Raw genomic sequence first — 25318 nt, forward strand, 5'->3', positions numbered from 1 at the left:
AAGTGGGGAAGGGCGGCGACATTAGAGAAGGGAATGCGGATGGCAACTTATTTTCGTTTCCTTAAAAAGATTCACGAGTTGTTTGCAGAATTTTCATTGCTCGGCGAACTGGAGGAGGAGGACGACGAGGAGGAGGATGAAGAAGCAAAATTCATTGCTGAGAGTCCCGGGGGGTTTGTGGCCGTATTCTGTCCACTCAAGCTTTTCCGGCACACCGGGCAGGTGTCGTGCTTTGGGGAGAAAACAAGCAAACGAAGAGCGAAAACAAAGAGGGGGAGTCAGGAGGGAAGAAATCCGAAACGAAGAAGAGGTTTTTATATGCTGACTTTCTCTACCACTTAAGGGAGAATCAAACCAGCTTACAATCCCCTTCCCCTCCCCACAACAGACACCCTGTGAGGGATGTGGGGCTGAGAGAACTGTGACTAGCCCAAGGTCACCCTGCTGGTTTTATGTGGAGGAGAGGGGAATCAAACCTGGTTCTCCAGATTAGAGTCCACCACTCCAAACCACCACCCTTAACCATGATACCACGCTGGCTCTTTTGAACTGGGGCTTTTCTTAACACCTCCCTACCCCGGTGCCCCCAATGCAGTTGGAATCCCCTAAAAAAACCAGGAAGTCCAACAGAGTGGCCTTTGACAATGCCTTTCTGTGTCCTGACTCAAAGCAATCCGGTTGAACGCACAGAGACACATCCATCGGGGAGGCGGGGGTACACTGTGTTGTGTTCTCAGGGGCAATATCTCCAGGACGTGAAAAGCTACTCTGCATGCGCTTCCGCTGGAATACAGTGTCCCGTTTTTGGCACCAACACTTGACAGAGGCCAGATTCACAATTTGTTGAATTCATTTACCCCCTGCCTTTCTCCCTGTCGGGGTCAAAGCGGCTTCCATCATTCTCCTTGAGACCCAGTGTGGTGTAGTGGTTAAGAGCGGTGGTTTGGAGCGCTAGACTCCGATCTGGAGAACCAGGTTCGATTCCCCCACTCCTCCACATGAGTGGTGGAGGCTAATCTGGTGAACCGGGTTGGTTTCCCCACTCCTCCACATGAAGCCAGCTGGGTGACCTTGGGCTAGTCACAGTTCTCTTAGAGCTCTCTCAGCCCCACCTACCTCACAGGGTGTCTGTTGTGGGGGGGGAAGGGAAGGTGATTGTAAGCCTGTTTGATTCTTCCTTAAGTGGTAGAGTCGGCTTATAAAAACCGACTCTTCTTCTTCCCTCCATTAAATCCTCACAATCACCTTGTGAGGTAGGTTAGGTTGAGAGTGTGTGCCTTGCCATGGTCACCCAATGAGCCTCCATGGCATGAGTGGGGATTTGAACCTGGTTCTTCCAGATATTAATCCAACTCTCTTAACCCCTTACACCACACTGGCTCTCTCAACAACAGAATCAACAGTCCCATTAATTAAACTCACAAAAGTAATTCCAGTTTCATTTTTAGAGGCAGTGTGACATGACGGCATCTAGATCTGATTTTGAACTCAATTCAACTTGGATGGGGAACCTATTTCAGAAGATTCACAGAAGGAGTGCTAAAAAGCAGCATAAAAATATCATAAACTCAGTTCATCAGCTACCAGCTGTTCGCTGAAATCTATTAATTAATAAAACTACAGAACCCATGTATCTCGATTTGTGTCCTGCAACCATATTTCAAAATAAAATCCAAATTTGAAAATCATGCCACCTAAACAATATTTAAAGGCAAATATGTTTTAAAAGTTCTTACTGCGCTGGGATCTGTCTGCAAATGTTAGCAAAATTTGCCCACATAATCACCAAACCGATAAAAAAATCACTAAACGTTTCTTGTAATTTAGTATCACACTTCTATTAATGCAGCCAGAGCGATACAAGATCTTCTGGGTAAGAAGTAGGGGTCACTGGGTGTGTGTAGGGGGGGATAGTTGTAAATTTCCTGCATTGTGCAAGGGATTGGACTAGATGACACTTGTGGGCCCTTCCAACTCTATACATGAAGCTGCCTCATACTGAGTCAGACCCTTGGTCCATCAAAGTCAGTATTGTCTACTCAGACCGGCAGTGGCTCTCCAGGGCCCCAGGCAGAGGTCTTTCACATCTCCTACTCGCCTGGTCCCTTTAGCTGGAGGTGCCGGGGATTGAACCTGGGACCTTCTGCAAGCCAAGAAGATGCTCTACCACTGAGCCACAGCCCCTCTATAGTTCTCTAATTCTAAGATTGCCTGGATAAAGCTGGACATATGGCACACTGTATAATCTCTCTTGTGCCGCTTCTGAAGACTTGGGCTCTCCTCCCCTTTTCACCACACCTCGATTAAATACAGTCGGGTCCCCCAGAGGACGGACGGAACTGCTTTCAGGGTCTGCCCTCCGGCTCGTAGGCCCCAGTTGACTAGGGACAAAATCAAGGATGTGGGCAGAGATGCGGATTACCCCTACCTGTAACTAAAATCTCTCAACCCTCCATTTTTTTTTGTTGCCCTCGGGTTGCTAACCTGTTCAAGCCAGGGGACTATACAGCCGTCGTGGAATAAATGGTTGCACGGTAGCTGCCGCACGCTCTCGCCAGCTTCATAATCTTCTTTGCAGACGGGACACTCCAGCCCGGAACCTGTCATTTCAGAAGACACAACTAAGAACCAGGGTGGACACCTGCCCTGTCCCAAGCGTTGCCTCCGGCGTGAGCAGCCTTCCCGTGAGGAACCGAACTGTGATTGCTTACCGTGAAGGCTCCGTCTGCTCTGAGGATGGAGGGCATCTCGATCGTTGGGCGGTTCCTACCCTGAGCGGCCGGTGGGAACCACCCGAAGATCAAGATGCCCTCCGTCCTCAGAGCGGGAAAGAGGCGTGCCTAACGAGCCAGAGGGAAACGTTGCAGTTAGCAGAACAGAACCATGGATGCAACTCAGGAAACTATGAAAGCATTAAAAACTAAGAAATCCCAGGGCTTGCCACGGAAACACATTGGCGCAATTTAACATCCTGGAGTTCTTCCAATTTTGGAGAGCTGAAGCACAGTGTGCATTCTGCCAACTAGCTGGCAGTTGTTTTTCTCTAGGATTCAAAGCACACCGGTGACTTTCAAGCAAGCCGAACTTCATTTTAACAGGCTGATTTAATCATGAACAGAAAGTATAGCTCCCCCACCGTGAGGAAACACAAAATGCTTACCAGGCAATTTAAAGCTGTCGAGAGGGGCTCGCAACAAGCTTCTGGCCTTGGAGGACTGACAAGTCCACCGCACCTCTGCTACGGGGAGTGACTGAATAATCCAGCTGCATGGAAGTCAGACTCCAAGGCAGAGGAGAGAGGCTACCTGCTCAGCAGAAGGAGGCAGCAAGACGGGAGACGTTAGTCATGCAGAAATGCAGCAGGCAGCCTCCTCCTCTGATCAGGTGTGCTAGGCTCACAGAAGCTTTTAATTAATTAATTTATCACACGGCACCGTCAGTTCCCCTCTCAGCACACATACCCTGGTACAGAGTACGGCCGGACGAACACTTGTCGGGGATGCTCTAGGCTGATTCTGCATTGAGCAGGGAGTTGGACTAGATCAGTGGTGTCAAGCTCAATTGTTATGAGGGCCGGATATGACATGAATGTCACGTGGCCATGCCAGGCCATGCCTCTTCAGCCCAGATCAAGAGTGGGGTGGGGGTGGCTACCTTGGGGGCCGGGTAAGAGCTCTCAAGGGGCCAGATCTGACCCACGGGCCTTATGTTTGATGCCCCTGGGGAACATTTTAACCTTCCAGGACATTCAGTTGCTGACTTAAGAGTAGCAGTTCTCTTACAAAGGGAGATTAGAAAGAGACTGCTGAATTACAACTAATAATGAAGCTCAAGACAATGTATTCTCCTAAATTGATTAGAGATCTGGCATTCCTTTCTCATTACCAATGCTGATTTCTCCGCACCTACTACCCCTCTGCATATCACACCTAATCCAATCACGCCTGCTAATGCCATTTACTTGCTGTTGACATTTACACTGCCATTGTGTGTCGAATTCACTTGTCTCTACTTAAGGATAGATGGAATCACATTCCAGCTGCATCTGAAGAAGTGAGCTGCGGCTCACGAAAGCTCCTATCCTGCCAGAAATTGTGTTAGTCTTTAAGGTGCTACTGGACTCCTGCTCTTTTCTACTACCCTGCACCAGATGGCCTGTATGGCCCCTTCCAACTCTATGATTCCATGAAAGTCTAGGACGAAGGGCTTAGAAAAGCCAACCAAGGGCTAGCCAGTGGGCAGAGGGGATAAAATAAAGTTATGACAGTGCGGACAGGGTGAGAATCAACAGACAGGGGGAGAACGTACACAAGAGTACTCACCTACGTGTTCTTCCGTTATATGAATAGTCGGGAGCGCCTGAATCTTCTCTTTGTCGGCAGGGGGAGGCCCTGTGTTTTCAAATTGATTCAGTAGCTGAAAAGGGAGACACGTTATTAGTGGAGGGGTTTGGCTGCCCCATGACAAGTACCAGGGTAGCAAGCAGGCCATTGGTAGGAGACGGGAGTTTCAAGCCCTCGCCCACTGCAAAGTTCGGCAAGCAGCCCTGGTCAACTTCCCCCTACGTTCCCCGCAGGTGAAATCGATAGCGTTATTGTAACTCATCCCTCCGCTGTTCAGAATTCGTAGAATGAGTTTCTCTACTTATTAATCCCCCCATCACATCAGACTGTAAGACTGACAAGGCCCTGCCATGCAGAGACACCCCCCCCCCAAATCCACCAGGGGGGGCTGGCACCCTCCCTTTCCCTGAGGCTCTTTCCCTGAAGCTCCCGAGGCAGCGTTTTGTCTATGACGGCGCTGACACCCCTTAGAGCTACTACAGCACTTCCTTGGCGAAAGTATTCCCCGCCTGTATAAGAACGTAAGAAAGGCCCTGCTGGATCAGACCCAGGCCCATCAGGTCCAGCAGTCTGTTCACACAACCAGGTGCCTCTAGAAAGCCCACAAGCAAGACCACTGCAGCAGCACCATCCTGCCTGTGTTCCACAGCCCCTCATACAATAGGCATGCTCCTCTGAGACTGGAGAGAATAGGGATGCATCATGACTAGCATCCATTTAGACTAGAAGCCATGGATAGCCCAATTTATCCTCCATGAGCATGTCCACTCCTCTCTTAAAGCCTTCCAAGTTGGCAGCCATCACCACATCCTGGGGCAGGGAGTTCCACTATTTAACTATGGAAGTGCCATGCATTTACTCAGGCCTGTCTTGGCTTTAAGACTTAAGAGGCTGAGCAGTGCAGGCCTCCCAAAGGAATGTCTGCAAGTGGTCCTAATTTTACAGCTGCAAGAGCAAATTAATGGCTTGACCTTGATTGGTTGGTGGGAGGCTAAAAGGCATTAGCTTCACCCTGGAGAAAGTTACCCTTTTCCCCTGGACGGCTCTTTACCAGAAAGTTGGATGGTTTTCTTTGCCTGTTGTAAAGTGAGAGTATTTGCTTTTTTGTGTGTTTGGCTCTCTCCAAAACAAACCATGATTTTCATCAAGCTGACCCCGTGTCTGTTGGAGAGTACATCTCCCCCAGAAACGAACCAGAGGCTGGAGAGGGAGGGCCGTGGCTCAGTGGTAGAGCATCTGTTTGGCGTGCAGAAAGGTCCCAGGTTCAGTCCCCGACATCTCCCGTTAAAGGGACCAGGCAGGTAGGCGATGTAAAAGACCTCTGCCTGAGATCCTGGAGAACTGCTGCCGGTCTGAGTAGGCAATACTGACTTGGATGGACCAAGTATAAGGCAGCTTCATATGTTCATGTGTTCCACTCCCAGATGACCTGCCCTCTGGTGCGGGGGGGGGAGCGTGGTCCGCCCGGGGCACCCAATGAGACAGAGCTCCCAGCTGGGGGGAAACGGTCCCACAGAGCCACCGTGTGGACTTTTTAAGCAACCAAGGAGCAGAACCACTGCAACACTGCTTTCCCAAACCACTCCCCGCAGTCGTTCTAGAAAAATATTATATTCTTGATTGTGTGGAACACTAACAAAAGGCCCCCCAGAGAATCAACAGGGCCCAGCGCCCACTCCTCCGTCTTTCTCCTGACGTTCGGTGACCAGTCACCAAAGTGGGCCTCCACGTCAAATGGCTCAGAAAGGATTTGGGAAATCGTCTTAACCCTGGGAAGCACCTGGAGCTCAACCAACTAGGCTAAGAGCAGGAGGCCAAAACAACCCCAGTGGCCCTCAGAGGATGCCAAGCGGGGCTGTTCTTTCATCACAAGCCGCCTTAGCTGAGTGTGGGGCATGAAGAAACCTGGCTGTTCCATGGGTCTGAGGGGGTTGTGGTCAGAACACAACTATGGGGACCACAGCTGGTATCCGTGGGGGTAGAACTCCTGCCCTCTAAGCTGAGAGACCTGCCCCAGACTTCAGAGAAGAAGAGTTGGTTTCTATATCCCGCTTTTTCTCTACCTTTTAAGGAGTCTCAAAGCGGCTTACAATCACCTTCCCTTCCTCTCCCCACAACAGACACCCTGTGAGGTAGGTGAGGCTGAGAGAGTTCGGAGAGACCTGCGACTAGCCCCAGGTCACCCAGCAGGCTTCATGTGAAGGAGTGGGGAATCAAACCCGATTCTCCAGATTAGAGTCCACTGCTCTTAACCACTACACCACGGTGAAGGAGCCAGTGTGGTGTAGTGGCTAAGAGCAGTGGTTTGGAGCAGTGTACTCTGATCATGAGAACTGGGTTTGATTCCCCCCTCTTCCACATGAGCAGCGGACACTAATCTGGTGAACCGGGTTCGATTCCTCCACTCCTACACATGAAGCCTGCTGGGTGACCTTGGGCTAGTCACAGTTCTACTAAGAGCTCTCTCAGCCCCACCTACCTCACAGGGTGTCTGTTGTGGGGAGGGGAAGGGAAGGTGATTGTAAGCCGGTGTGAGTCTCCCTTAAGCGGTAGAGAAAGTCAGCATATAAAAACCCAACTCTTCTGCTGCTACGATGACAGAGGGCTGCAGACATTCTAACGTCTTCAGACTTTCCTTCCCAGTTTTCAGAGATGAGGCCTGGCTCAAGTTAAGCTGGGCAGGATTCGGGGCTGGAGGCCGGCTGTTTCCACGCACAGCTCTGGACTGTTCTTTCCCTCTCCTCCCCCAAGCAGAAGCCCCGAAGAGGCGGCTAAGTTTTACCTGAGTGATAATGGCGTCCAGGCCGTTGGCCCCCCAGGCATAGTCCATGGGATTTGAATGCAAGACTCCCCTTTAAGAACAAAGACAACAGGGAGGGGGAGGAAGGATTAAGTCTCCACCGGGACAGGCCGGCCTTCTGAAAGCGCCACGTGCAGCCCCCCACTCACCAAGGGCCCACGCCGAGGTTCGGTATCGTGGTGGGAGCGATTATCCCGTTGACCAGCTGCTGGATGATTCTGCAAAAGGACAAAGCGACAAGGTTGAGTTCCAGGCAGGGAGAGGAAGCCCCCCTGAGAAAAAAAAGGAGATGCCTTCAAGCAGGACCCGACCGGAAGGGTCTCTAGAGCCGGAGTAACCCTGCTGAGACCAAAAAGCCATCTTGTCTCTTCAATATGCGTTTTGTTCTCTGTGGCTGGCCGGCTTGCAATTTTCCATCAGAGGCCTGGCGCATCGCCAGCTGCAGGTGCTCAAAATCTGGGAGGCTTCTCAAGGTTATTTCCCAGAGTCTGGCTAATTAGCCCATGAGAAGCATCTGACTTGAAGAAGAAGAGTTGGTTTTTATGTGCCGACTTTCTCTCCCACTTAAGGAAGACTCAAACCGGCTTACGATCACCTTCCCTTCCCCACAACAGACACCCTGTGAGGTAGGTGGGGCTGAGAGAGCTGTGACTAGCCCAAGGTCACCGAGCTGGCTTCATGTGGAGGAGTGGGGAAACAAACCCAGTTCTCCAGATTAGCCTCTGCCACTCATGTGGAGGAGTGGGGAATCAAACCTGATTCTCCAGATGCTAATCTGGTGAACTGGATTTGTTTCCCCACTTCTACACACGAAGCCAGCTGGGTGGCCTTGGGCTAGTCACAGCTCCCTCAGGCCCACCTGCCTCACAGGGTGTCTGTTGAGGGGAAGGGAAGGGGATTGTAACCCGGTTTGATTCTCCCTTAAGTGGCAAAGAAAAGTCAGCATATAAAAACCACCTCTTCTTCTTCTTCTTCTCCAGCAGGTGAACAGACGGCACGAAAATCCATCAAGCAAACGCCCTCTCCATCCTCTTTGCCCGCCGACCTCCAGAGGTCCAGACAACGAGGGACTACGGAGCAGTGACAGCAGCCCAGAGGGGGAAGGCAGGTGGGAAAACACAGCTAGGGCCAAACACCACAGCAGAGCACTAGGGTTGCCAACCTCCAAGTAGTAGCTGGAGAGCCTCCTGTTATTACAACTGATCTCCAGCCGACAGAGATCAGTTCCCCCAGAGAAAATGGCCACTTTGGCCATTGGACTCCATTGCATTGAAGTCCCTCTCCTCCCCAAACCCCATCCTCCACAGGCTCCGCCCCAAAAACCTCCAGGTATTTCCCAACCTGGAGCTGGCAACCCTACCTCACAATGGCCCCAACTACTTTCCTGAAGAACATGGCTGGCGCTTGCAGAGGTACCTGCGGGTGCCACGCAGGGGGACCTTTTTTTAGGGTTGCCAACCTTCAGGTACTAGCTGGAGATCTCCCGCTATTACAACCGATCTCCAGCCGACAGAGACCAGTTCCCCTGGAGAAAATGGCCGCTTGGGCAATTGGACTCTATGGCATTGAAGTCCATCCCCTCCCCAACCCCACCCTCCTCAGGCTCTGCCCCCAAAACCTCCCGGCGGTGGCAAAGAGGGACCTGGCAACCCTATGGAGCACCCAGTTGTCGCTGGAGGCAAATGGGCCGACTTTGCACCACCTGGAGGAGGCAGAGAGAAGACTTATGGTTTATGGTTGAGGCCAGCTACTGTTTCCTATATTTGATTGCTGGCCTCCCTAACCCTCACCTCTGTTGTATTTAGTCCAGGGGTGTCCAATCTTTTGGCTTCCTTGGGCCACACTGAAAGAAGAATTGTCTTGGGCCGCACATAAAATACACTAACGATGGCTGATTCATAATGTTTTAAGTAACTTTATGATTTTGTGTTGGGCCGCATGCAGCCGAGGCCACAGTTTGGACAAGCCTGATTCAGTCCATCTGCTCGCCTAGTTGTAACTTTTTTACACTTGGAGGCACCTAAGTAGTTTTAGGATATTTGGTTTATTTAATGTTAAGGCTATTTTAAATGTTGTTTTAAATGGTTTTATTGATTAAATGGGATATTATTCCTTTGTAAGCTGCTCTGAGCCCAGTCTCAGCCGGGGAGAGCGGGGTATCAAATTGAAATAATAGATAAATAAAACCACGAAGCCGCCCTGCAGATTCCCTTGAGTGCAAAGCAGGAGAGGCAGAGCGAGTAGGGAAGGAAGCCGAGGCAAGCCACCTTTGAAAAAGGCCGCAGGAGAGGGAAGGGCCAGAGGGACGTCCAGAGCCCGTAGAAATTATGCTCTCGTGCCCTCTTGTGGCCAGCTGTTTGGCTAGACCTGAAAAAGAATCGGGCCAGCCACCTCAGGCCTTGGTGGAGGGGTGGGGGGGAGCAAAAAAAAACCCTGTGAGAACCAGAAGCGGCGTTGGATGGGAGGGACAGACACGTGGGAGAGAGAAGCCAGAATTAAGAGCTATGCATGGAAATTTGTGTTGCTCTCGCCTGGAAGCAGAATTTAAATTCGTTCTACAACAGGATCCCAGAACTGTGGGGGAAGAATGAAGCCAGAGCGAAGTCACGTCAGAAGGTGGGTAAAATCATAAATAATGCAAAGGAAACCTCGAAGCAGTCCAGCAGGGACTGTGAACTAAAGGCAAGTCAGGCCTCACTTCATCAGATGCATATGGAGTGGACAATTATTTTACTTGACTGTTTGTGGGGGGGAGAGGGAGAGGGAGGGAGAGATAACAGAGCTGTGACTAGCCCAAGGTCACCCAGATGGCTTCATGCAGTTCACCAGATTAGCATCCTCCGCTCATGTGGAGGAGTGGGGAATCAAACCTGGTTCTCCAGATCAGAGTCCACCGCTCCAAACCACTACACCATGCTGGCTCAGGGGAGGAAGTGGGAGGTTCCTTTCAGTCCAGGCCTGGCCAATCCTTTCCTCTGTGAAAAACCTGCCTCCTGGGGGATGGAGAGAGCAACCCACCTTCTGGACCGTCGAAGAAGGAAGAGACATCCCTTCCACACAAAAAAAGGTAAAGGTCCCCTGTGCAAGCACTGGGTCATTCCTGACCAATGGGGTGACGTCTCATCCCGACGTTTTCTAGGCAGACTTTGTTTGCGGGGGGGTTTGCCAGTGCCTTCCCCAGTCATTTTCCCTTTACCCCCAGCAAGCTGGGTACTCATTTTACCAACCTTGGAAGGATGGAAGGCTGAGTCAACCTGGAGCCGGCTACCTGAAACCGACTTCCGTCGGGATCGAACTCAGGTCATGAGCAGAGCTTTTGACTGCAGTACTGCAGCTTACCACTCTGTGCCACGGGGCTCCTATCCCTTCCACAAAGGCAGCTGTAATTCAGTTGTCAATGTTCTCAGTCATTCTGAGCCACTCTCCAGACCTCTGCCACCAAAATCAGTCCTCACCCTTCTAGCGTCGGGACCCCTTCGTGCCTGCCGGCGGTGCGCCGCGTGGTGAAGCGAGCCCGGGGCTGCCGGGCACCGTATCTGTGCCGAGACTGGTGCTCCCTCTCTCGCCGGTTCTCGGCGTCCCGGTTGTCTTCCGGCTGCGCATTGGACCCAAAGGCTGGAAACTCAAAGCTGTCGTCGAATATCCCGAAGGCGAACTGGCCGTAGCCTTGCGGCAGGGTGAACAAGTGCTGATCCACATTCTGGCGAGAGGAAGAGAAGCACAGGTGAAGCTCCCGCAAAAGTGTCAGAGCGTAGATCCTCCTGCGACAGCCTGCTCCAACTGGAAACAGCTCTCTGGGGTTCACCTTTCTTTTTATCCCCAGAAAAATCCAGACACCGTTACACCTGCGGCTTATCTCTCCCACTTGGAACTCATTAATTATAGGAAGGCCTACACTTTAGCCAGATGCCAAGCCCTGCCATCGGCTGTTTTGGATGGAAAATACAAAAAGATCCCAAGATCTGAAAGGCTGTGCCCTTTTAGGACAGGTGACATTGTGTCAGATAGGCTCTCTGCCGGCCCCACGTATTGTTCAGCTGTCCATTGTACCATGGGGCTCGTATTAAGACTTACTGCTCCCCTGATCAGCGGATTCCCACACAAGTCAGTTGAGTTTCTGTCTAAGAAGCTTCTGATGGGGGAGACTCGTCATCTTTCACTCCCCGCTGCCAAATTTTGCACCATCGCAATTAAAATACGCAAAAACAGGGTGGGAAAAAAATCTGTTAAATTCTTTTATGCTTTTAGTAATTTTAAGAAAATTCATAGTGGGTAGCCGTGTTAGTCTGTCTGCAGTAATAGAAAAGAGCAAGAGTCCAGTAGCACCTTAAAGACTAACAAAAATATTTTCTGGCAGGGTATGAGCTTTCTGAAGAAGTGAGCTGTGGCTCACGAAAGCTCATACCCTGCCAGAAAATATTTCTGTTAGTCTTTAAGGTGCTACTGGACTCTTGCTCTTTTCTAATTTTAAGAAGTTATGCCTACTTTTGGGTTATGCACTAATATTTTATATTATAGTTAATATCAGAGTTTTATCAATTTTTGTAATTTGTATCAGTTTTACAGCCCTATCAAGTTAGACAATTTGATGTACTAACTTCTGGCTGGTCAAGTAGACCATATCAATAAACTAAAAAGCTCTCTGGGGGCTCTCAGGCAGACAGAAGCCTCTCCCAGTCCCTTCCACCCTGAAGGTAGCAAAGATCCAACTTAGGACGCTCTGCATGCAAGAGTAGGCACTGCTGCTACTAAGTGGTGGATCTTAGCACCCATTTTGTTTCTGTTTCTCTTTTCTTCCAGTTCTATGGGCTTGCCTAAGACCTAAACCTAGGCCCTCTTGCCCCTCAAAATATTTTTTCCCCTTGGCAGCTACTAGCTACTTTTCCAAAGTAGCATCACTGATCAGGGAACAGCAGGTCTCGACTGTTACCAGGATGGGCTTTTTATCATCTTTGCTGTGTTGCACGATTAGCCCCCACCTGTCTCGCTTTGACTTGGCCGCGTTGATCCATGCAACGGTGTCACCTCCAGGCTAGACTACTGTAACTCGCGCTACGTAGGGCTGCCCCTGGAGACTCCTCTGGAGGTTTCAATTGGTACAGAATGCAGCTGTGCGGGTCCTAACAAGGACCCCTTAGAGAGTTCCTGTTCAACCTATCCTCCGCCAGCTGCGTTGGTTGCTGATATGCTTCCAGATCAGGTTCAAGGTGCTGGTTTTAACATTTAAAGCCTTTAACAGTCTGGGACTCTCATACCTGTGGGACAGCCTTTCCCGCTATGTACCCCCCCCCCCCGGATGCTTTGGTCTAGTTCTCGAAATCTACCGGAAGTCCCTGGCCCGAGAGCGTCCCAATTGTCCTCGACCAGGGCCTTTTGGGCTGTGGCCCCTGCCTGGTGGAACTCTCTGCCTGAGGAGAGGAGAGCAGGGCCCTGCGGGAGCTGGCCCAGTTCCGCAGGGCCTGCTAGACGGAGATGTTCCACCGGACACATGGTTGAAGACTTTCGGCTGCTCCATTACATCCTCTGGTCATCGGGAAGCCCCCCCTTCTATATGCCCCCCTCGGTCCCCCTCCCCACTTACTTTGCGGAGGGTCTGTTGTTCATGGGAGTTAGCTCCGCTGGGAGCTTAAAGCGCCATCTTTATTATTTGTATTATTTTATGGATTTTGACTGTTTCTAAATATTGTTGAAGGCTTTCACGGTCAGAGTTCATTGGTTCTCGTAAGTTATCCGGGCTGTGTAACCGTGGTCTTGGTATTTTCTTTCCTGACGTTTCGCCAGCAGCTGTGGCCGGCATCTTCAGAGGAGTAACACTGAGAGAGAGACACTGAGAGAGAGAGACACTGTCCTTCAGTGTTACTCCTCTGAAGATGCCGGCCACAGCTGCTGGTGAAACGTCAGGAAAGAAAATACCAAGACCACGGTTACACAGCCCGGATAATCTACGAGAACCATTTGACTGTTTCTGTTTTTAAATGTATACTGACTTGCTGTTACCCGCCCTGAGCCCCACTGTAATGAGGGGCGGGATATAAATCTACAATATGAATAAATAAAGTGATCTCTTAAGAGCAGTGATTCTCAACCTTTTTTTGCTCCATTCCCCCCTTTCACCATTGTTCAGGATATAATTCCCTCCTTCCCAAGATGGTCACAAACTTTATTGAATGTCACAGATTAAATTAAAATCAAACTACAATTTTACAGATTGTACATAATCTACAGGACATTACACTTTGCTGAATAGTGGTCCCAGTTCCCTCCCCCCACCCCCGGAATCCTAAAATCTCCCCCGGGGGGGAATTCCCCTTGTTGAGAACCCCTGTCTGACAGGCATCTGTCACTTTGCGAGTAATTAAACAGCCATCAAACCATAAAAGCAGCCAACCCGATTATTAAAAACTGTTTAAGAATTTAAAGCCTCGGTTGAGGAAATAGTGGGGGATGAGAGCCAGACAATGAGGGAAATGACTGGACCTCACAAAGGAGGCCGTACAGGGACAGGCACCACCACCAAAAAGGCTCCGCTCTGGTACTGTCGTCTGGAGTCTCCCAAATCTCTGACCGCCGAGGCACATCTTCCAGATTAAAACTGGAAGCCCAGGTCAAAAAGGTGTTCGTTTGGAGTGTGGCAGATGACTCGCGCTCCTCAGAGGAGCCCTCCTCTTGCTGTTCCGCATGAGTCACTGGTGCTAGCATGTCCTCTGGTTTGCAAACCAAGGCAACCAGGCACAGGGTGGGCGATTTCTGCTGCACCTTTATACAATTGGTCCAGTGGCATGAAGGAGGAATGGGACAGAACTGCCAGCCCCGATAGGAAGGAGGCAAAGCCAGAACTGGCAAAGATGCACCAGGCAGCCCCTTCTGAACTCCAAGGAGCCAACTCATCTATTTCTCCCAGCAACACTGGGGCTGTTTCCTCACAGCACATGTTTGGGAGTCCCTGCCCTAGCACATCTCGCTTTGCGCAGAGGCGGGGGATGATACAGACGGGAGAAGCGGGAACAGTGCCAGCCGCCCAGCCTGAAGCCTAAGTCTGGCGAGGGGCAAAACTCGGCTCACCTCAAACGGATGCCTGCTCTGATCGCTGGTCGAGGCTGAAGAGCTGGAGCCATTTTCAACATTCCTGGGAAGAGAAAAACCAGAGTTGTGGCTGAACAGACTGGGAAACCGGGCCTGGAAAAGAAATACTACCAGCCTGCGCTGACGAACACCTGAAAAGGCAGGTGAAGCTCTACAGAGTCCGGGGTGCTTTCATCCTCTCTCTCTCTCTTTTTGTTAAAAAAGGCCACAAATCGCTGACCAAGGAACATATGGGAAGGTGGGCTAGGTAAGTGTTTGGGGATTCCGATTCCTTTTGTAGACACCATTTTCACAGGTTACGTTTCCCTATTCAAAATGTCTCCCCATGATTAGACTGCACTTAACATAAACTGCACCCCGTGTTCACTAAAAGGCCCCATATTCACTGCCACATTTCAGCATTGGAATCATAAGAGTTTGAAGGGACTACCAGGGTCGTCTAGTCCAACCCCCTGCACAAAGCAGGAAATTCACAACTACCCCCACACACCCCAGAAACCCTTACTCCATGGCCCAGAAGATGGCCAATATGCCCTCCCTCTCATCATCTGCCTAAGGTCACAGAATCAGCATGGCTGACAGATGGCCATCTAGCCTCTGCTTAAAAACCTTCAGGGAAGGAGAGCTCACCACCTCCCGAGGAAGCCTGTTCCGCTGAGGAACCGCTCTAACAGTTAGAAAATTCTTCCTAATGTGTAGGTGGAAACTCTTGATTTAATTTCAACCCACTGGTTCTGGTCCGACCTTCTGGGGCAACAGCAAACAACTCGGCAACATCGTCTATACGACAGCCCTTCAAGTACTTGAAGATGGTTATCATATTTCATTAGAAACAAAGCAGTTTATCTCCTGTTTCCTGGGAACCTTCTGCAGGAAGGGTTATAACCAGAGGAGCTACAACCATTCTCAAAAGGTAGGCCATCCACACAATGAGTTCTACTTCCTTCAGCTTGGTCTTAAACCTGTTCTCTATACGGCGGCGGAAGCTCGCCAGAAGGCACCTGATCTTTTCCACTAAGCAGTTGCTAGAAAGGAAACCACATGAGAATTCCAAACATAGTTTAGCAGGGAGGCTTGTAAGCTCCCTGCAAACTTGACAGGTAAACACATGAACATATGAACCTGCCTTATACTGAATCAGACAGACCCTTGGTCCATCAAAGTCAGTATTGTCTACTCAGACCAGCAGCGGCTCTCTGGGGTCTCAGGATGAGGTCTTTCACATCACCTACTTGCCTGGTCCCTTTAACTGGAGATGCCGGGGATTGAACCTGAGACCTTCTGCATGCCAAGCAAATGCTCTACCACTGAGCCACATCCCCTCTCCAGGATACTCAAGATATTCAGGATCAGAAAGATGCTGGTTACCTGGGCTCCTCTGGAAGCTCTTCGATAAAACCAGATTCACACCTTGGGCAAATGTAATCCTACGGGAAGAGAAATGGGACTATCAGCCTTTCAGGTAAAGAAAACAACAGTGCAGGTGGCAGATGTTCTTAGAGCCAACGAAAGAATGTCCTGTGTTCTTTGATGAGCCTGTTCCTCAAAAGGGGGTCCCACTGAGCCTCCCCCAGCATGTGAGTATTTGCTTCTCACCAACTATGCCCATCAGTTCGATCGACCATCAGCTATTTTGAGCCATTCAAGTATACTTTATATTTGCAATTAAAGACATTGGTGAACAAAAACACAATAAGCAAAATTAGCTCTGTTTCATACGCTATTAACAGAGTCACAGGAACACATGAAGTTGCCTTATACTGAATCAGGTCCTTGGTCCATCTAAGTCAGTATTGTCTACACAGACCAGCAGTGGCACCACAAAGAGTGTTCTTTTTAAGGTGTGGCACCACTGTACCTAATCAAAAAACCCTGTGGTTACCTTAAAGCTCAACAAACCTCCAAACACAAAAATGGTGTGTTTCTCATTGGATGGCTTCTTTCTCACTGAAGCCAACCATACTTCCCAAAAAGAAAGGCTAGCCAGGAGAGATTGTTGGGCTGACATAATTGGACACAGGGGTCTAACCCAATGTACTTGATGGCCCCAGACCATGAAGGGATTCGAGGTAAGAACAGATAAAAGGAAGTATTTCTTCACACAATGCATAGTTCAGCTGTGGAACTCCCTGCCCCAGGATGTGGTGATGACTGCCAACTTGGAAGGCTTGAAGAGGGGAGTGGACATATTCATGGAGGAGAGGGCTATTCGTGGCTACTAGTCAAAATGGATGCTAGTCATGATGCAGACCTATTCTCTCCAGGATCAGAGGAGCAGGCCTATGATATTAGGTGCTGTGGAACACAGGCAGGATGCTGCTGCTGCAGTCGTCTTGCTTGTGGGCTTCCTAGAGGCACCTGGTTGGCCACTGTGTGAACAGACTGCTGGACTTGATGGGCCTGGGTCTGATCCAGCAGGGCTTTTCTTATGTTCTTATGGAGGACAGGGCTATCCATGGCTACTAATAAAAAGAAAGTGGACATGTTCATGGAGGAGAGGATTATCCATGGCTACTAGTCAAAATGGCTACTAGTCATGATGCATACCTATTCTCTCCAGGATCGGAGGAGCAGGCCTATTATCTGAAGTGCTGTGGAACAATGCTGCTGCAGTCGTCTTTCTTGTGGGCTTCCTAGAGGCACCTGGTTGGCCGCTGTGTGAACAGACTGCTGGACTTGATGGGCCTGGGTCTGATCCAGCAGGGCCTTTCTTATGTTCTAACCAGAGCTTAGAACTGAACCTGGAAACCAGACAGTCACCAGCATGATTGCTTCAAAGAGAGCATCATCTGCCCTGGTCAATCTGCTCCAGCAAACAGAATCAGAAACTGTGTAACCGTGGTCTTGGTATTTTCTTTCCTGACGTTTCGCCAGCAGCTGTGGCAGGCATCTTCAGAGGAGTAACATTGAAGGACAGTGTCTCTCAGTGTCAAGTGTGTAGGAAGAGTAATATAGATCTGTTAATGTGTGAAATCCAAAGCTAATCTGCATGGCTATTGTGGACTGTAGTCTTTGGTAGTCTGGAGATTTTCAGGACAGGAAGCCAAGCCTTATGTCCTGAAAACCTCCAGACTAACAAGGACTAAAGCCAACAATAGCCATGCAGATTAGCTTTGGATTTCACACATTAACAGATCACTTCAGGATACAATGGTTCCATTTTAACATACCATACCCTCATTAGCACATTATGTTGATACTTACAGGACAATGATTAGCACATTACCTTTGATACTTTTTGCAGGACAATGATTCAGCTCAACCCAACCCCTTTCTGACTATATATTATATATATTTTTTAGATAAGATGCCACTCATTCATAATGTGTAGGATGATGGCATCTACATAAGATAATCCTCAGCGTTCGAGAAAAACACAGTCTTATCCAGGCAGCGGCAGCATGAAGAATAAGAAGAGTTGGTTTTTATATGCCGACTTTCTCTGCCACTTAAGGCAGACGCAAACCAGCTTACAATCACCTTCCCTTCCCCTCCCCACAACAGACACCCTGTGAGGTAGGTGGGGCTGAGAGAGTGTGACTAGCCCAAGGTCACCAAGCTGGCTTCATGTGGAGGAGTGGGGAAACCAACCCGGTTCACCAGATTAGCCGCTGCTGCTCATGTAGAGGAGTGGGGAATCAAACCCAGTTCTCCAGATCAGAGTTCACCACTCCAAACCACCGCTCTTAACCAATACACCATGCTGGCAGTGTGTGAGATATTCTAACTGCTGAGTCTTGTGCTTCCTTGGCTGATATATCTGAGATGTTGTTTTGAGTGATGGGGGGGGGGGGGGAAAGGGAAACGAAGGTTGAAAATAGAAAACACAAATTTGGTAGTAAATAAAGGGGAAAGCATGTCTCATTAGCAGCAGCACTAGGAGCATATTTGGGTATAGAGTAACTTAATAGCGTTGAAACACTGAACTGTTTAATAGTATACCTTACGTATAACAAACATATTCCTTAAAATATTGAATATATCCACATTTTACATTGAATGTTAATTCTTGAACACTGAGGATTGTCTTATGGGAAATGGTAAAGGGTTTAGGCTTGAGAAAAACCCTTCTGCCTCGGCTATCCTGCCGTTGAAACGGAGCCTCCCTCGAGGGGCGGTTAAGCTTCCTGGTGCGTCAGGAGAGCCAGGACTTTCACGCAGGACATTCAGGACCAAAACGTGGCCACTGTACATCCTTGGCTGTGCCTCTGCACCTATACTACCTTGCAAGGTTACGGGGGATATTAAGCTGCCATTCTGAACTTCCCAGAGGACAGGCAGGGCAACAAACGTTAAATACTTTTTCAACATTAATGTTCATTACCCGTTTGTCATGTTTAAGAGGACATAAACCAGAGGTGGGGAACGTCAGGCCCGGGGGCTCTTTAAGGCCCGCTAAATCATTTCGTCTGGCCCTTTGTGGGCCCTGGCAGATCTCTAGCTCAGAAGGATCTAAGACAGGTGCTCCGCCCCCTCCCGCGGACAGGAATAGCTTCTATTCAAGGCTGATGTGAGTTGGTTTTGCCAAAAGAAAGAACCCTTTTTCCCCTTGCAGAAGAGTCGTTAACTATGGAGCTGCTAGGACTGCCCAAGAAACTGTGTTAACCCTTTCCCACCTGGGCCATGGAGAAACGTATTCCCTCTATACTACAAGAGGGCTGGGGGAGGAAGTGGCGACAATGGAGGCGTTAAAGGGGGCAGGGCCAGAATGCGCGGGGGGGGGGGGGAGTTCTTAGCCAGTGTGTCCCCATTTCATCCCTGCAAGCAGAGGTAGCAGGAGCTTGCTGTAGAATCCGGCCTCAACCGTGCGGAGCAGGAGCGACTCCAGCGTGCGGCTGGACGGCTACGCCCGGGTGGTGCAACAGACCATCCTGTGCCACCAGCTAGGTGAGTGCGCCACCGGTTGGATGCCTACTTGCACCCGGGGGGGTGTCCTCTGGGGCAGCTGCCTGCTTGGGGCTTGGTCGGCTAATTTTTAAGTTGATAATTTTGTATGGCCCGCGAATGATGTTATAAATATCCAAATGGCCCTTGGCGGAAAAAAAGGTTCCCCAACCCTGACATAAACTAAAGACTCTGTGTGTACTGAAGAACAGGCATCACACCCTCAGCAAGCTGCCAGAGGCAACTTTCAAAAGGCGTTTGCTTTAGCGACCCCATTGGGTTTTCAAGGCAAGAGACGTTCAGAGGGGGTTTGCCATTGCCTGCCTCTTCCTAGTGACCCTGGACTTCCTTGGGGGTCTCCCATCCAAATACTAACCAGGGACGATCCCGCTTAGCTTCTAAGATCTGATGAGATCAGGCTAGCCTGGGCCATCCAGGTCGAGCAAAAGACATTCAGAGGTGATTTGCCATTGCCTGCCTCTGCATAGCGACCATGGTATTCCTTGGTGGTCTCCCATCCAAGTACCAACCAGGGCCGACCCTGCTTAGCTTCCGAGATCTGATCAGAGTAGGCTAGCCTGGGCCATCCAGGGCAGGGCAGGAACATCTACCCGGGAGAAATTCTGCAGGCGCACACTTCATCGGGAAAGCCTACACACTTCCACCTCCACCAAGTTGTCCCAGTTTGACAAGGCAGTGCTAGGATAGCCAGAAGGGATGGGCGTGTTAGAACAACTCAAACCTCAGAAAGGGGAACTGCCCATCTTTGTCACCCTCAGAACAGACTGGCTCAGCTCCGCACTGCAGCCCTTGGAACAACAGGGCTCACAAAACACCCTTGGCCAGAGCAGCTAAAGACCCCCCTCACACACCTCTTGTTTAGCGGGGTCCCGCAAACAAGAACCGAAACAATCCTGGATGTCATTTTCATACACCACTGATTGCCACAACCGGTCTCCAGTCGGTCTCCTTTCTGTTTCAGCCTTGGCAACCCTTCCTTTCGTATCACTTTCCCACACTAAGCTGAGAAAGAGAGAGAGCTAGGAAAGAGAAACAGAAAGTATTTGGTCTGAACCTTGTCTCCATCACGAGCTCATGAAATGATTTAGGTCAAGCCATCCCCCTCTCTCAGCCTCACCCCACACTGCTTATAAGGTTACAAGATAATATTAGTGAAGCACTTTTAACATTTGAAACCTCTATACAAATACTAAGTAGTGTAGTGGTAAAGAGCAGCAGACTCTAATCTGGAGAACCGGGTTCGCTTCCCCACTCCTCCACATGAAGCCTGCTGGGTGACCTTGGGCTAGTCACAGTTCTCCCTGAACTCTTTCAGCCCCACCTACCTCACAAGGTGCCTGATGTGGGGGGGGGGGGAAGGTGATTGTAAGCTGGTGGAGAAAAGTGAGGTATAAAAACCAACTCTTCTTCTTTACAGACATGAACAGATGCTTCCAGGCAAGAAAACTTGACACAAGTTCCCCACCCCTTCAGGGGCTTCAAAAGGCTGATCCTAGCGAAGTGTGGGTGGGCTAGAAGAAATGGTTACAGACTAGTAACTAGTGAGGACTGATCTGCAAGGCAGGCCAACACATCCCTGCTTATTCTTACTTTTCCATCCCTAGAGTTGTCCCCTGTCTGGACTTTAAAAAAATATTTTATTTCTCTCTCTCTCGGCTCTCCTCATCCCTGTACGGATCTCTTCCTCCACTACCTGTCCTTCTGTACACCCCTTTGTCTTCCCTGCCCTCATTCCTGGATGGGGTGGCTGGAAGCAGAAGTAGTATGACCACTCTGCCAATAGGAAGCGCCATGGTCAGCTGGCAGAATGAAAGCAGCAGGCATCCACCAGTCGCAGGTAGCAGAACAAGTCTGGCTAGGATTCATGGGGGGAACCTATACGTGTGTGTATATGAGCTCTGTGGGGCAGAGTGGTAAGCTGCAGTACTGCGGTCAGACGCTCTACTCACGACCTGAGTTCGATCCCAATGGAAGTTGGTTCCAGGTAGCCGGCTCAAGGATGACTCAGCCTTCCATCCTTCCGAGGTTGGTAAAATGAGTACCCAGCTTGCTGGGGGGTAAAGTGTGGATGATTGGGGAAGGCAATGGCAAACCCCCCCGTAAACAGATTCTGCCTAGTAAACTTTGGGATGTGAGATCACTCCATGGGTCAGTAATGACCCGATGCTTGCACAGGGGACCTTTACCTTTCTTTTATATATACATACATATATATATACAAACAAACAAACATATATATATATATATATATATATATATATATATATATATATATATATACACACACACACACACACACACACACACACACACGCACTTTTATTTACACACACCAAAGAGTGAATCCATTGCACAAAACTTGCAATCTAAGCAGACACACACACACATATATATATACACATCTGTCTGCTTAGGTTGCAAGTTTTATGCTACAGGTTCACTCGCTCTTTGATTTGGCTCAACGGACAACAGTTTTGAACGGTATCTGAAGAGTCTGCCAAAGCTTCTCGGATTGCGCTGCAACTTGGCCCACTTTCCTGAGGGATTGTTTTTGCATGGCTTTCGAGTCTGTTGCCACAGATGATCTTTCCTTGAACTTGTGCCTCAGCGTTCTCATCTATAAAATGAATGGCTGTCGAGAATATGTTCCAAACGCTTAACTCCTTAATAATACGCTACATGTGTAAATAATATACTACAGGTGTAAATGAAGGCTCTCTTATCTACTTGAGTTACATGCCCTTCAAGTTCTTGCTTTGGACTTGTAGCAATCACAAAAAGAATGTAGATTGCGGTAGATTCATCTGTGTGGGCCTGTTATCATGTAGGGATGTACTCCTTGGTGGGGCATGTAAGTACATGGAAGAGATGAGCACCTTAGACAGATAAAGCGTTTTCTGTTAGCATTCACTCAGTGAGCCCATCTGTTGAGAATACTTAACCACTCTCAGTGCATTCCTAAGGAGAGTTACACCAGTCTAAGCCCATTTGTTTCAATCGATTTAGGATGGAGTAACTCTCCGTGGGAATGCACTGCCTGTCACCAACCCTGGGTGAACGGGGCTAGGCCCCAATAGATATTTTGTCTTCTGGAAACTGGCTCCCCCTCTCACCACCTGAACAGACCAAGATTCAAATCCCCCCACTACTCATAAGAACATAAGAAAGGCCATGCTGGACCAGACCAAGGCTCATTAAGTCCTAGAGTCTGATCACACAGCGGCCATCCAGGTGCCTCTAGGAAGCCCACAAGCAAGACGACTGCAGCAGCAGCACCATCCTGCCTGCGTTACGCAGCCCCTCATATAATAGGCCTGCTCCTCTGATCCTGGAGAACAGGTATGCATCAAGACTAGTAGCCATGGATAGCCCCATCCTCCATAAGAACGGCCCTGCTGGATCAGACCCAGGCCCATCGAGTCCGGCAGTCTGTTCACACAATGGCCAACCAGGTGCCTCTAGGTCCGCCCACAAGCAAGACGATGGCAGCAGCATTTATCCTGCCTGCGTTCCACAGCACCTAATGTAACAGGCATGCTCCTCTGGTCCTGGAGACAATAGGTATTCATCGTGAGTAGTATCCATTTGGACTAGTTAGTAGCCATGGAAATAAGAACATAAGGAAAGCCCTGCAGGATCAGACCCAGGCCCATCGAGTCCGGCAGTCTGTCCACACAGCGGCCAACCAGGTGCCTCCAGGAAGCCCACAAACAAGACGACTGCAGCGGCACCATCCTGCCTGTGTTTCACAGCACCTAATACAACAGGCCTTGTATTGTCCTGTCTGTGCTCCACGGCACCTATTATAACAATAGGCCTGCTCCTCCGATCCTGGAGAGAATAGGTATGCATCATGACTAGTATCCATTCTGACTAGTAGCCATTAGCCCTCTCCTCTGTGAACATGTCCCACTCCCCTCTTAAAGCCTTAGAACATAAGAGCATAAGAGGCCCTGCTGGATCCGACCCAGGCCCATCAAGTCCAGCAGTCTGTTCACACAGAGGCCAACCAGGTGCCTCCAGGAAGCCCCCAAACAAGATGACTGCAGCAGCACCATCCTGCCTGTGTTCCACAGCACCTCATAGAATAGGCCTGCTCCTCTGATCCTGGAGAGAATAGGAATGCATCATGACCAGTATCCATTTTGACTAGTAGCCATGGATAGCCCTCTCCTCCATACGTACATCAGAAATGCCCTGCTGGATCAGACCAAGGTCCATCAAGTCCAGCAGTCTGTTCACACAGCATTATTATCCCACCTGAGTTCCACAGCACCTCATATAACAGGCCTGCTCCTCTGATCCTGGAGATAACAGGCATGCATCGTGACTAGTAGCACAACCCTTAGAGCTCCATTTTGACCAGTAGCCATGGATAGCCCCCTCCTCCATAAGACCATAAGAAAGGCCCTGCTGGATCAGACCCAGGCCCATCAAGCCCAGCACTAAAACCCTTCCAAAGCGGCCATTTTCTATAAGGGAAACTGATCTCTGTCTCCTGGAGATCAGTTGTCATAGGGGGGGAAGGGCTCCAGCCGCCACCTGGAGGTTGGCAACCCTAGAGGAGGGAGGGGGGGCACAATGCCCTCAGTGGGGTACAACCACCTTCCAAAGCGGCCATTTTCTATAAGGGAAACCGACCTCTGTCTCCTGGAGATAAGGGGGGGGGATCTCCAGCCGCCACCTGGAGATTGGCAACCGCACCCACCGACGACCCGCCACACGCGCCCTCTCCCGGTTCCCCCCTCCCTGCCCCACGAGCGCTGAGGGGGGGGCGATCCGTCCCCCCCCCCACCTCACCCCCATCCCGGCTCGCCCCCCCCCCCCCTCCGCCCCCTCACCGGCAGCCGCGGAGCGATCTCGGCCGAGCAGCAGTGGCAGAAGTAGCGCCCGGGCTGAGGGGAAGCTTCGGCCATCTTGTTCCCCTCCCTCCCCTACGGGGAGGAGGCCCCGCCCAGACAACGCAACCGGGACGACGGCGGCCGGGAAGGGCCAAGGCGCAGAGGACGCCGACGGGAGGAGGAAGTCGGCCGCCCTGGGTTTTCTGGTCCCCGCCCAGTTTCCAGGAAGCCCCGCCCCTGCGCGTGGACGCCCGCTCTCTCTCGGCTGCCGTAGCCTCTCTTACGTCAGTGGGCGGAGTCGGATGCTGTTTTTTTTTCCAGCCGTTCTCCAGCCTGGGGGGGGGAAACTCCGCCCCCTCCCTGGGACGCGCGACTTTGCAGGCTTTTTGGCCCCTTCCAGTTTCCGTAGTCCGGCCACGCTGCCGAGATGGAAGGCCAGGAGAGCTGTCGTGGAGGGCAGGTAGAGCAATTGGCTCGCAAGGGCTCAGTGGAGAGGCGAAGCTTGCAAAGAAGTTGTAGGGTTTATTGCGTCATGTGAATACTTATGCCATGCTTCAGCTCTTTCTGGCTGCTTCAGGACTGCTACAATCCTAATGCATTGTTTATTGAATGTCCCATTTGGTTGACTGTCCTGACTCACTGTAATCTGCCTTGAGTCATAAGAACATAAGGAAAGCCCTGCTGGATCAGACCCAGGCCCACCAAGTCCAGCAGTCTGCTCACACAGTGGCCAACCAGGTGCCTCCAGGAAGCCCACAAGCAAGACTACTGCAGCAGCACCATCCTGCCTGTGTTCCACAGCACCTAACACACCAGGCATGCTCCTCTGATTCTCTGGAGAGAATAGGTATGCGTCATGACTAGTATTCATTTTGACTAGTAGCCATGGATAGCCCTCTCCTCCATAAGAACACAAGGAAAGCCCTGCTGGATCAGACCCAGGCCCATCAAGTCCAGCAGTCCGTTCACACAGCGGCCAACCAGGTGCCTCCAGGAAGCCCCCAAACAAGACGACGGCAGCAGCACCATCCTGCCTGTGTTCCACAGCACCTAATGTAACAGGCATGTTCATATGATCCTGAAGAGAAAAGGTGTGTATCATGAACATAAGAAAAGCCCTGCTGGATCAGACCAAGGCCCCTCAAGTCCAGCAGTCTGCTCACACAGGAGCCAAACAGGTGCCTCTAGGGAGCCCCCAAACAAGACGGCTGCAGCAGCATTCTCCTGCCTGTGTTCCACAGCACCTAACACACCAGGCATGCTCCTCTGATTCTCTGGAGAGAATAGGTATGCATCATGACTAGTATCCATTTTGGCTGGTAGCCGTGGATAGCCCCGTCCTCCAT

The 25318-nt window shown here is 50.4% G+C and overlaps 1 protein-coding gene across 1 annotated transcript; it reads right to left on the reverse strand.

Moving 5' to 3' along the window:
- RNF126 (ring finger protein 126) lies at window positions 1-24088 on the reverse strand. Its single transcript, XM_056845592.1, has 9 exons — window positions 23973-24088; window positions 15595-15653; window positions 14206-14269; window positions 10599-10843; window positions 7293-7361; window positions 7126-7195; window positions 4323-4416; window positions 2485-2600; window positions 1-230 (listed from the first exon to the last, which is right to left on the reverse strand). The coding sequence occupies exons 1-9, from the start codon at window positions 24045-24047 to the stop codon at window positions 72-74; spliced, it is 951 nt and encodes a 316-aa protein (XP_056701570.1). The 5' UTR covers window positions 24048-24088; the 3' UTR covers window positions 1-71.
- Between the last annotated feature and the right edge of the window lie 1230 nt (window positions 24089-25318).

The sequence above is a fragment of the Euleptes europaea genome, chromosome 2, assembly GCF_029931775.1.
Source record: "Euleptes europaea isolate rEulEur1 chromosome 2, rEulEur1.hap1, whole genome shotgun sequence".
Classification (NCBI taxonomy): Eukaryota; Metazoa; Chordata; class Lepidosauria; order Squamata; family Sphaerodactylidae; genus Euleptes; species Euleptes europaea.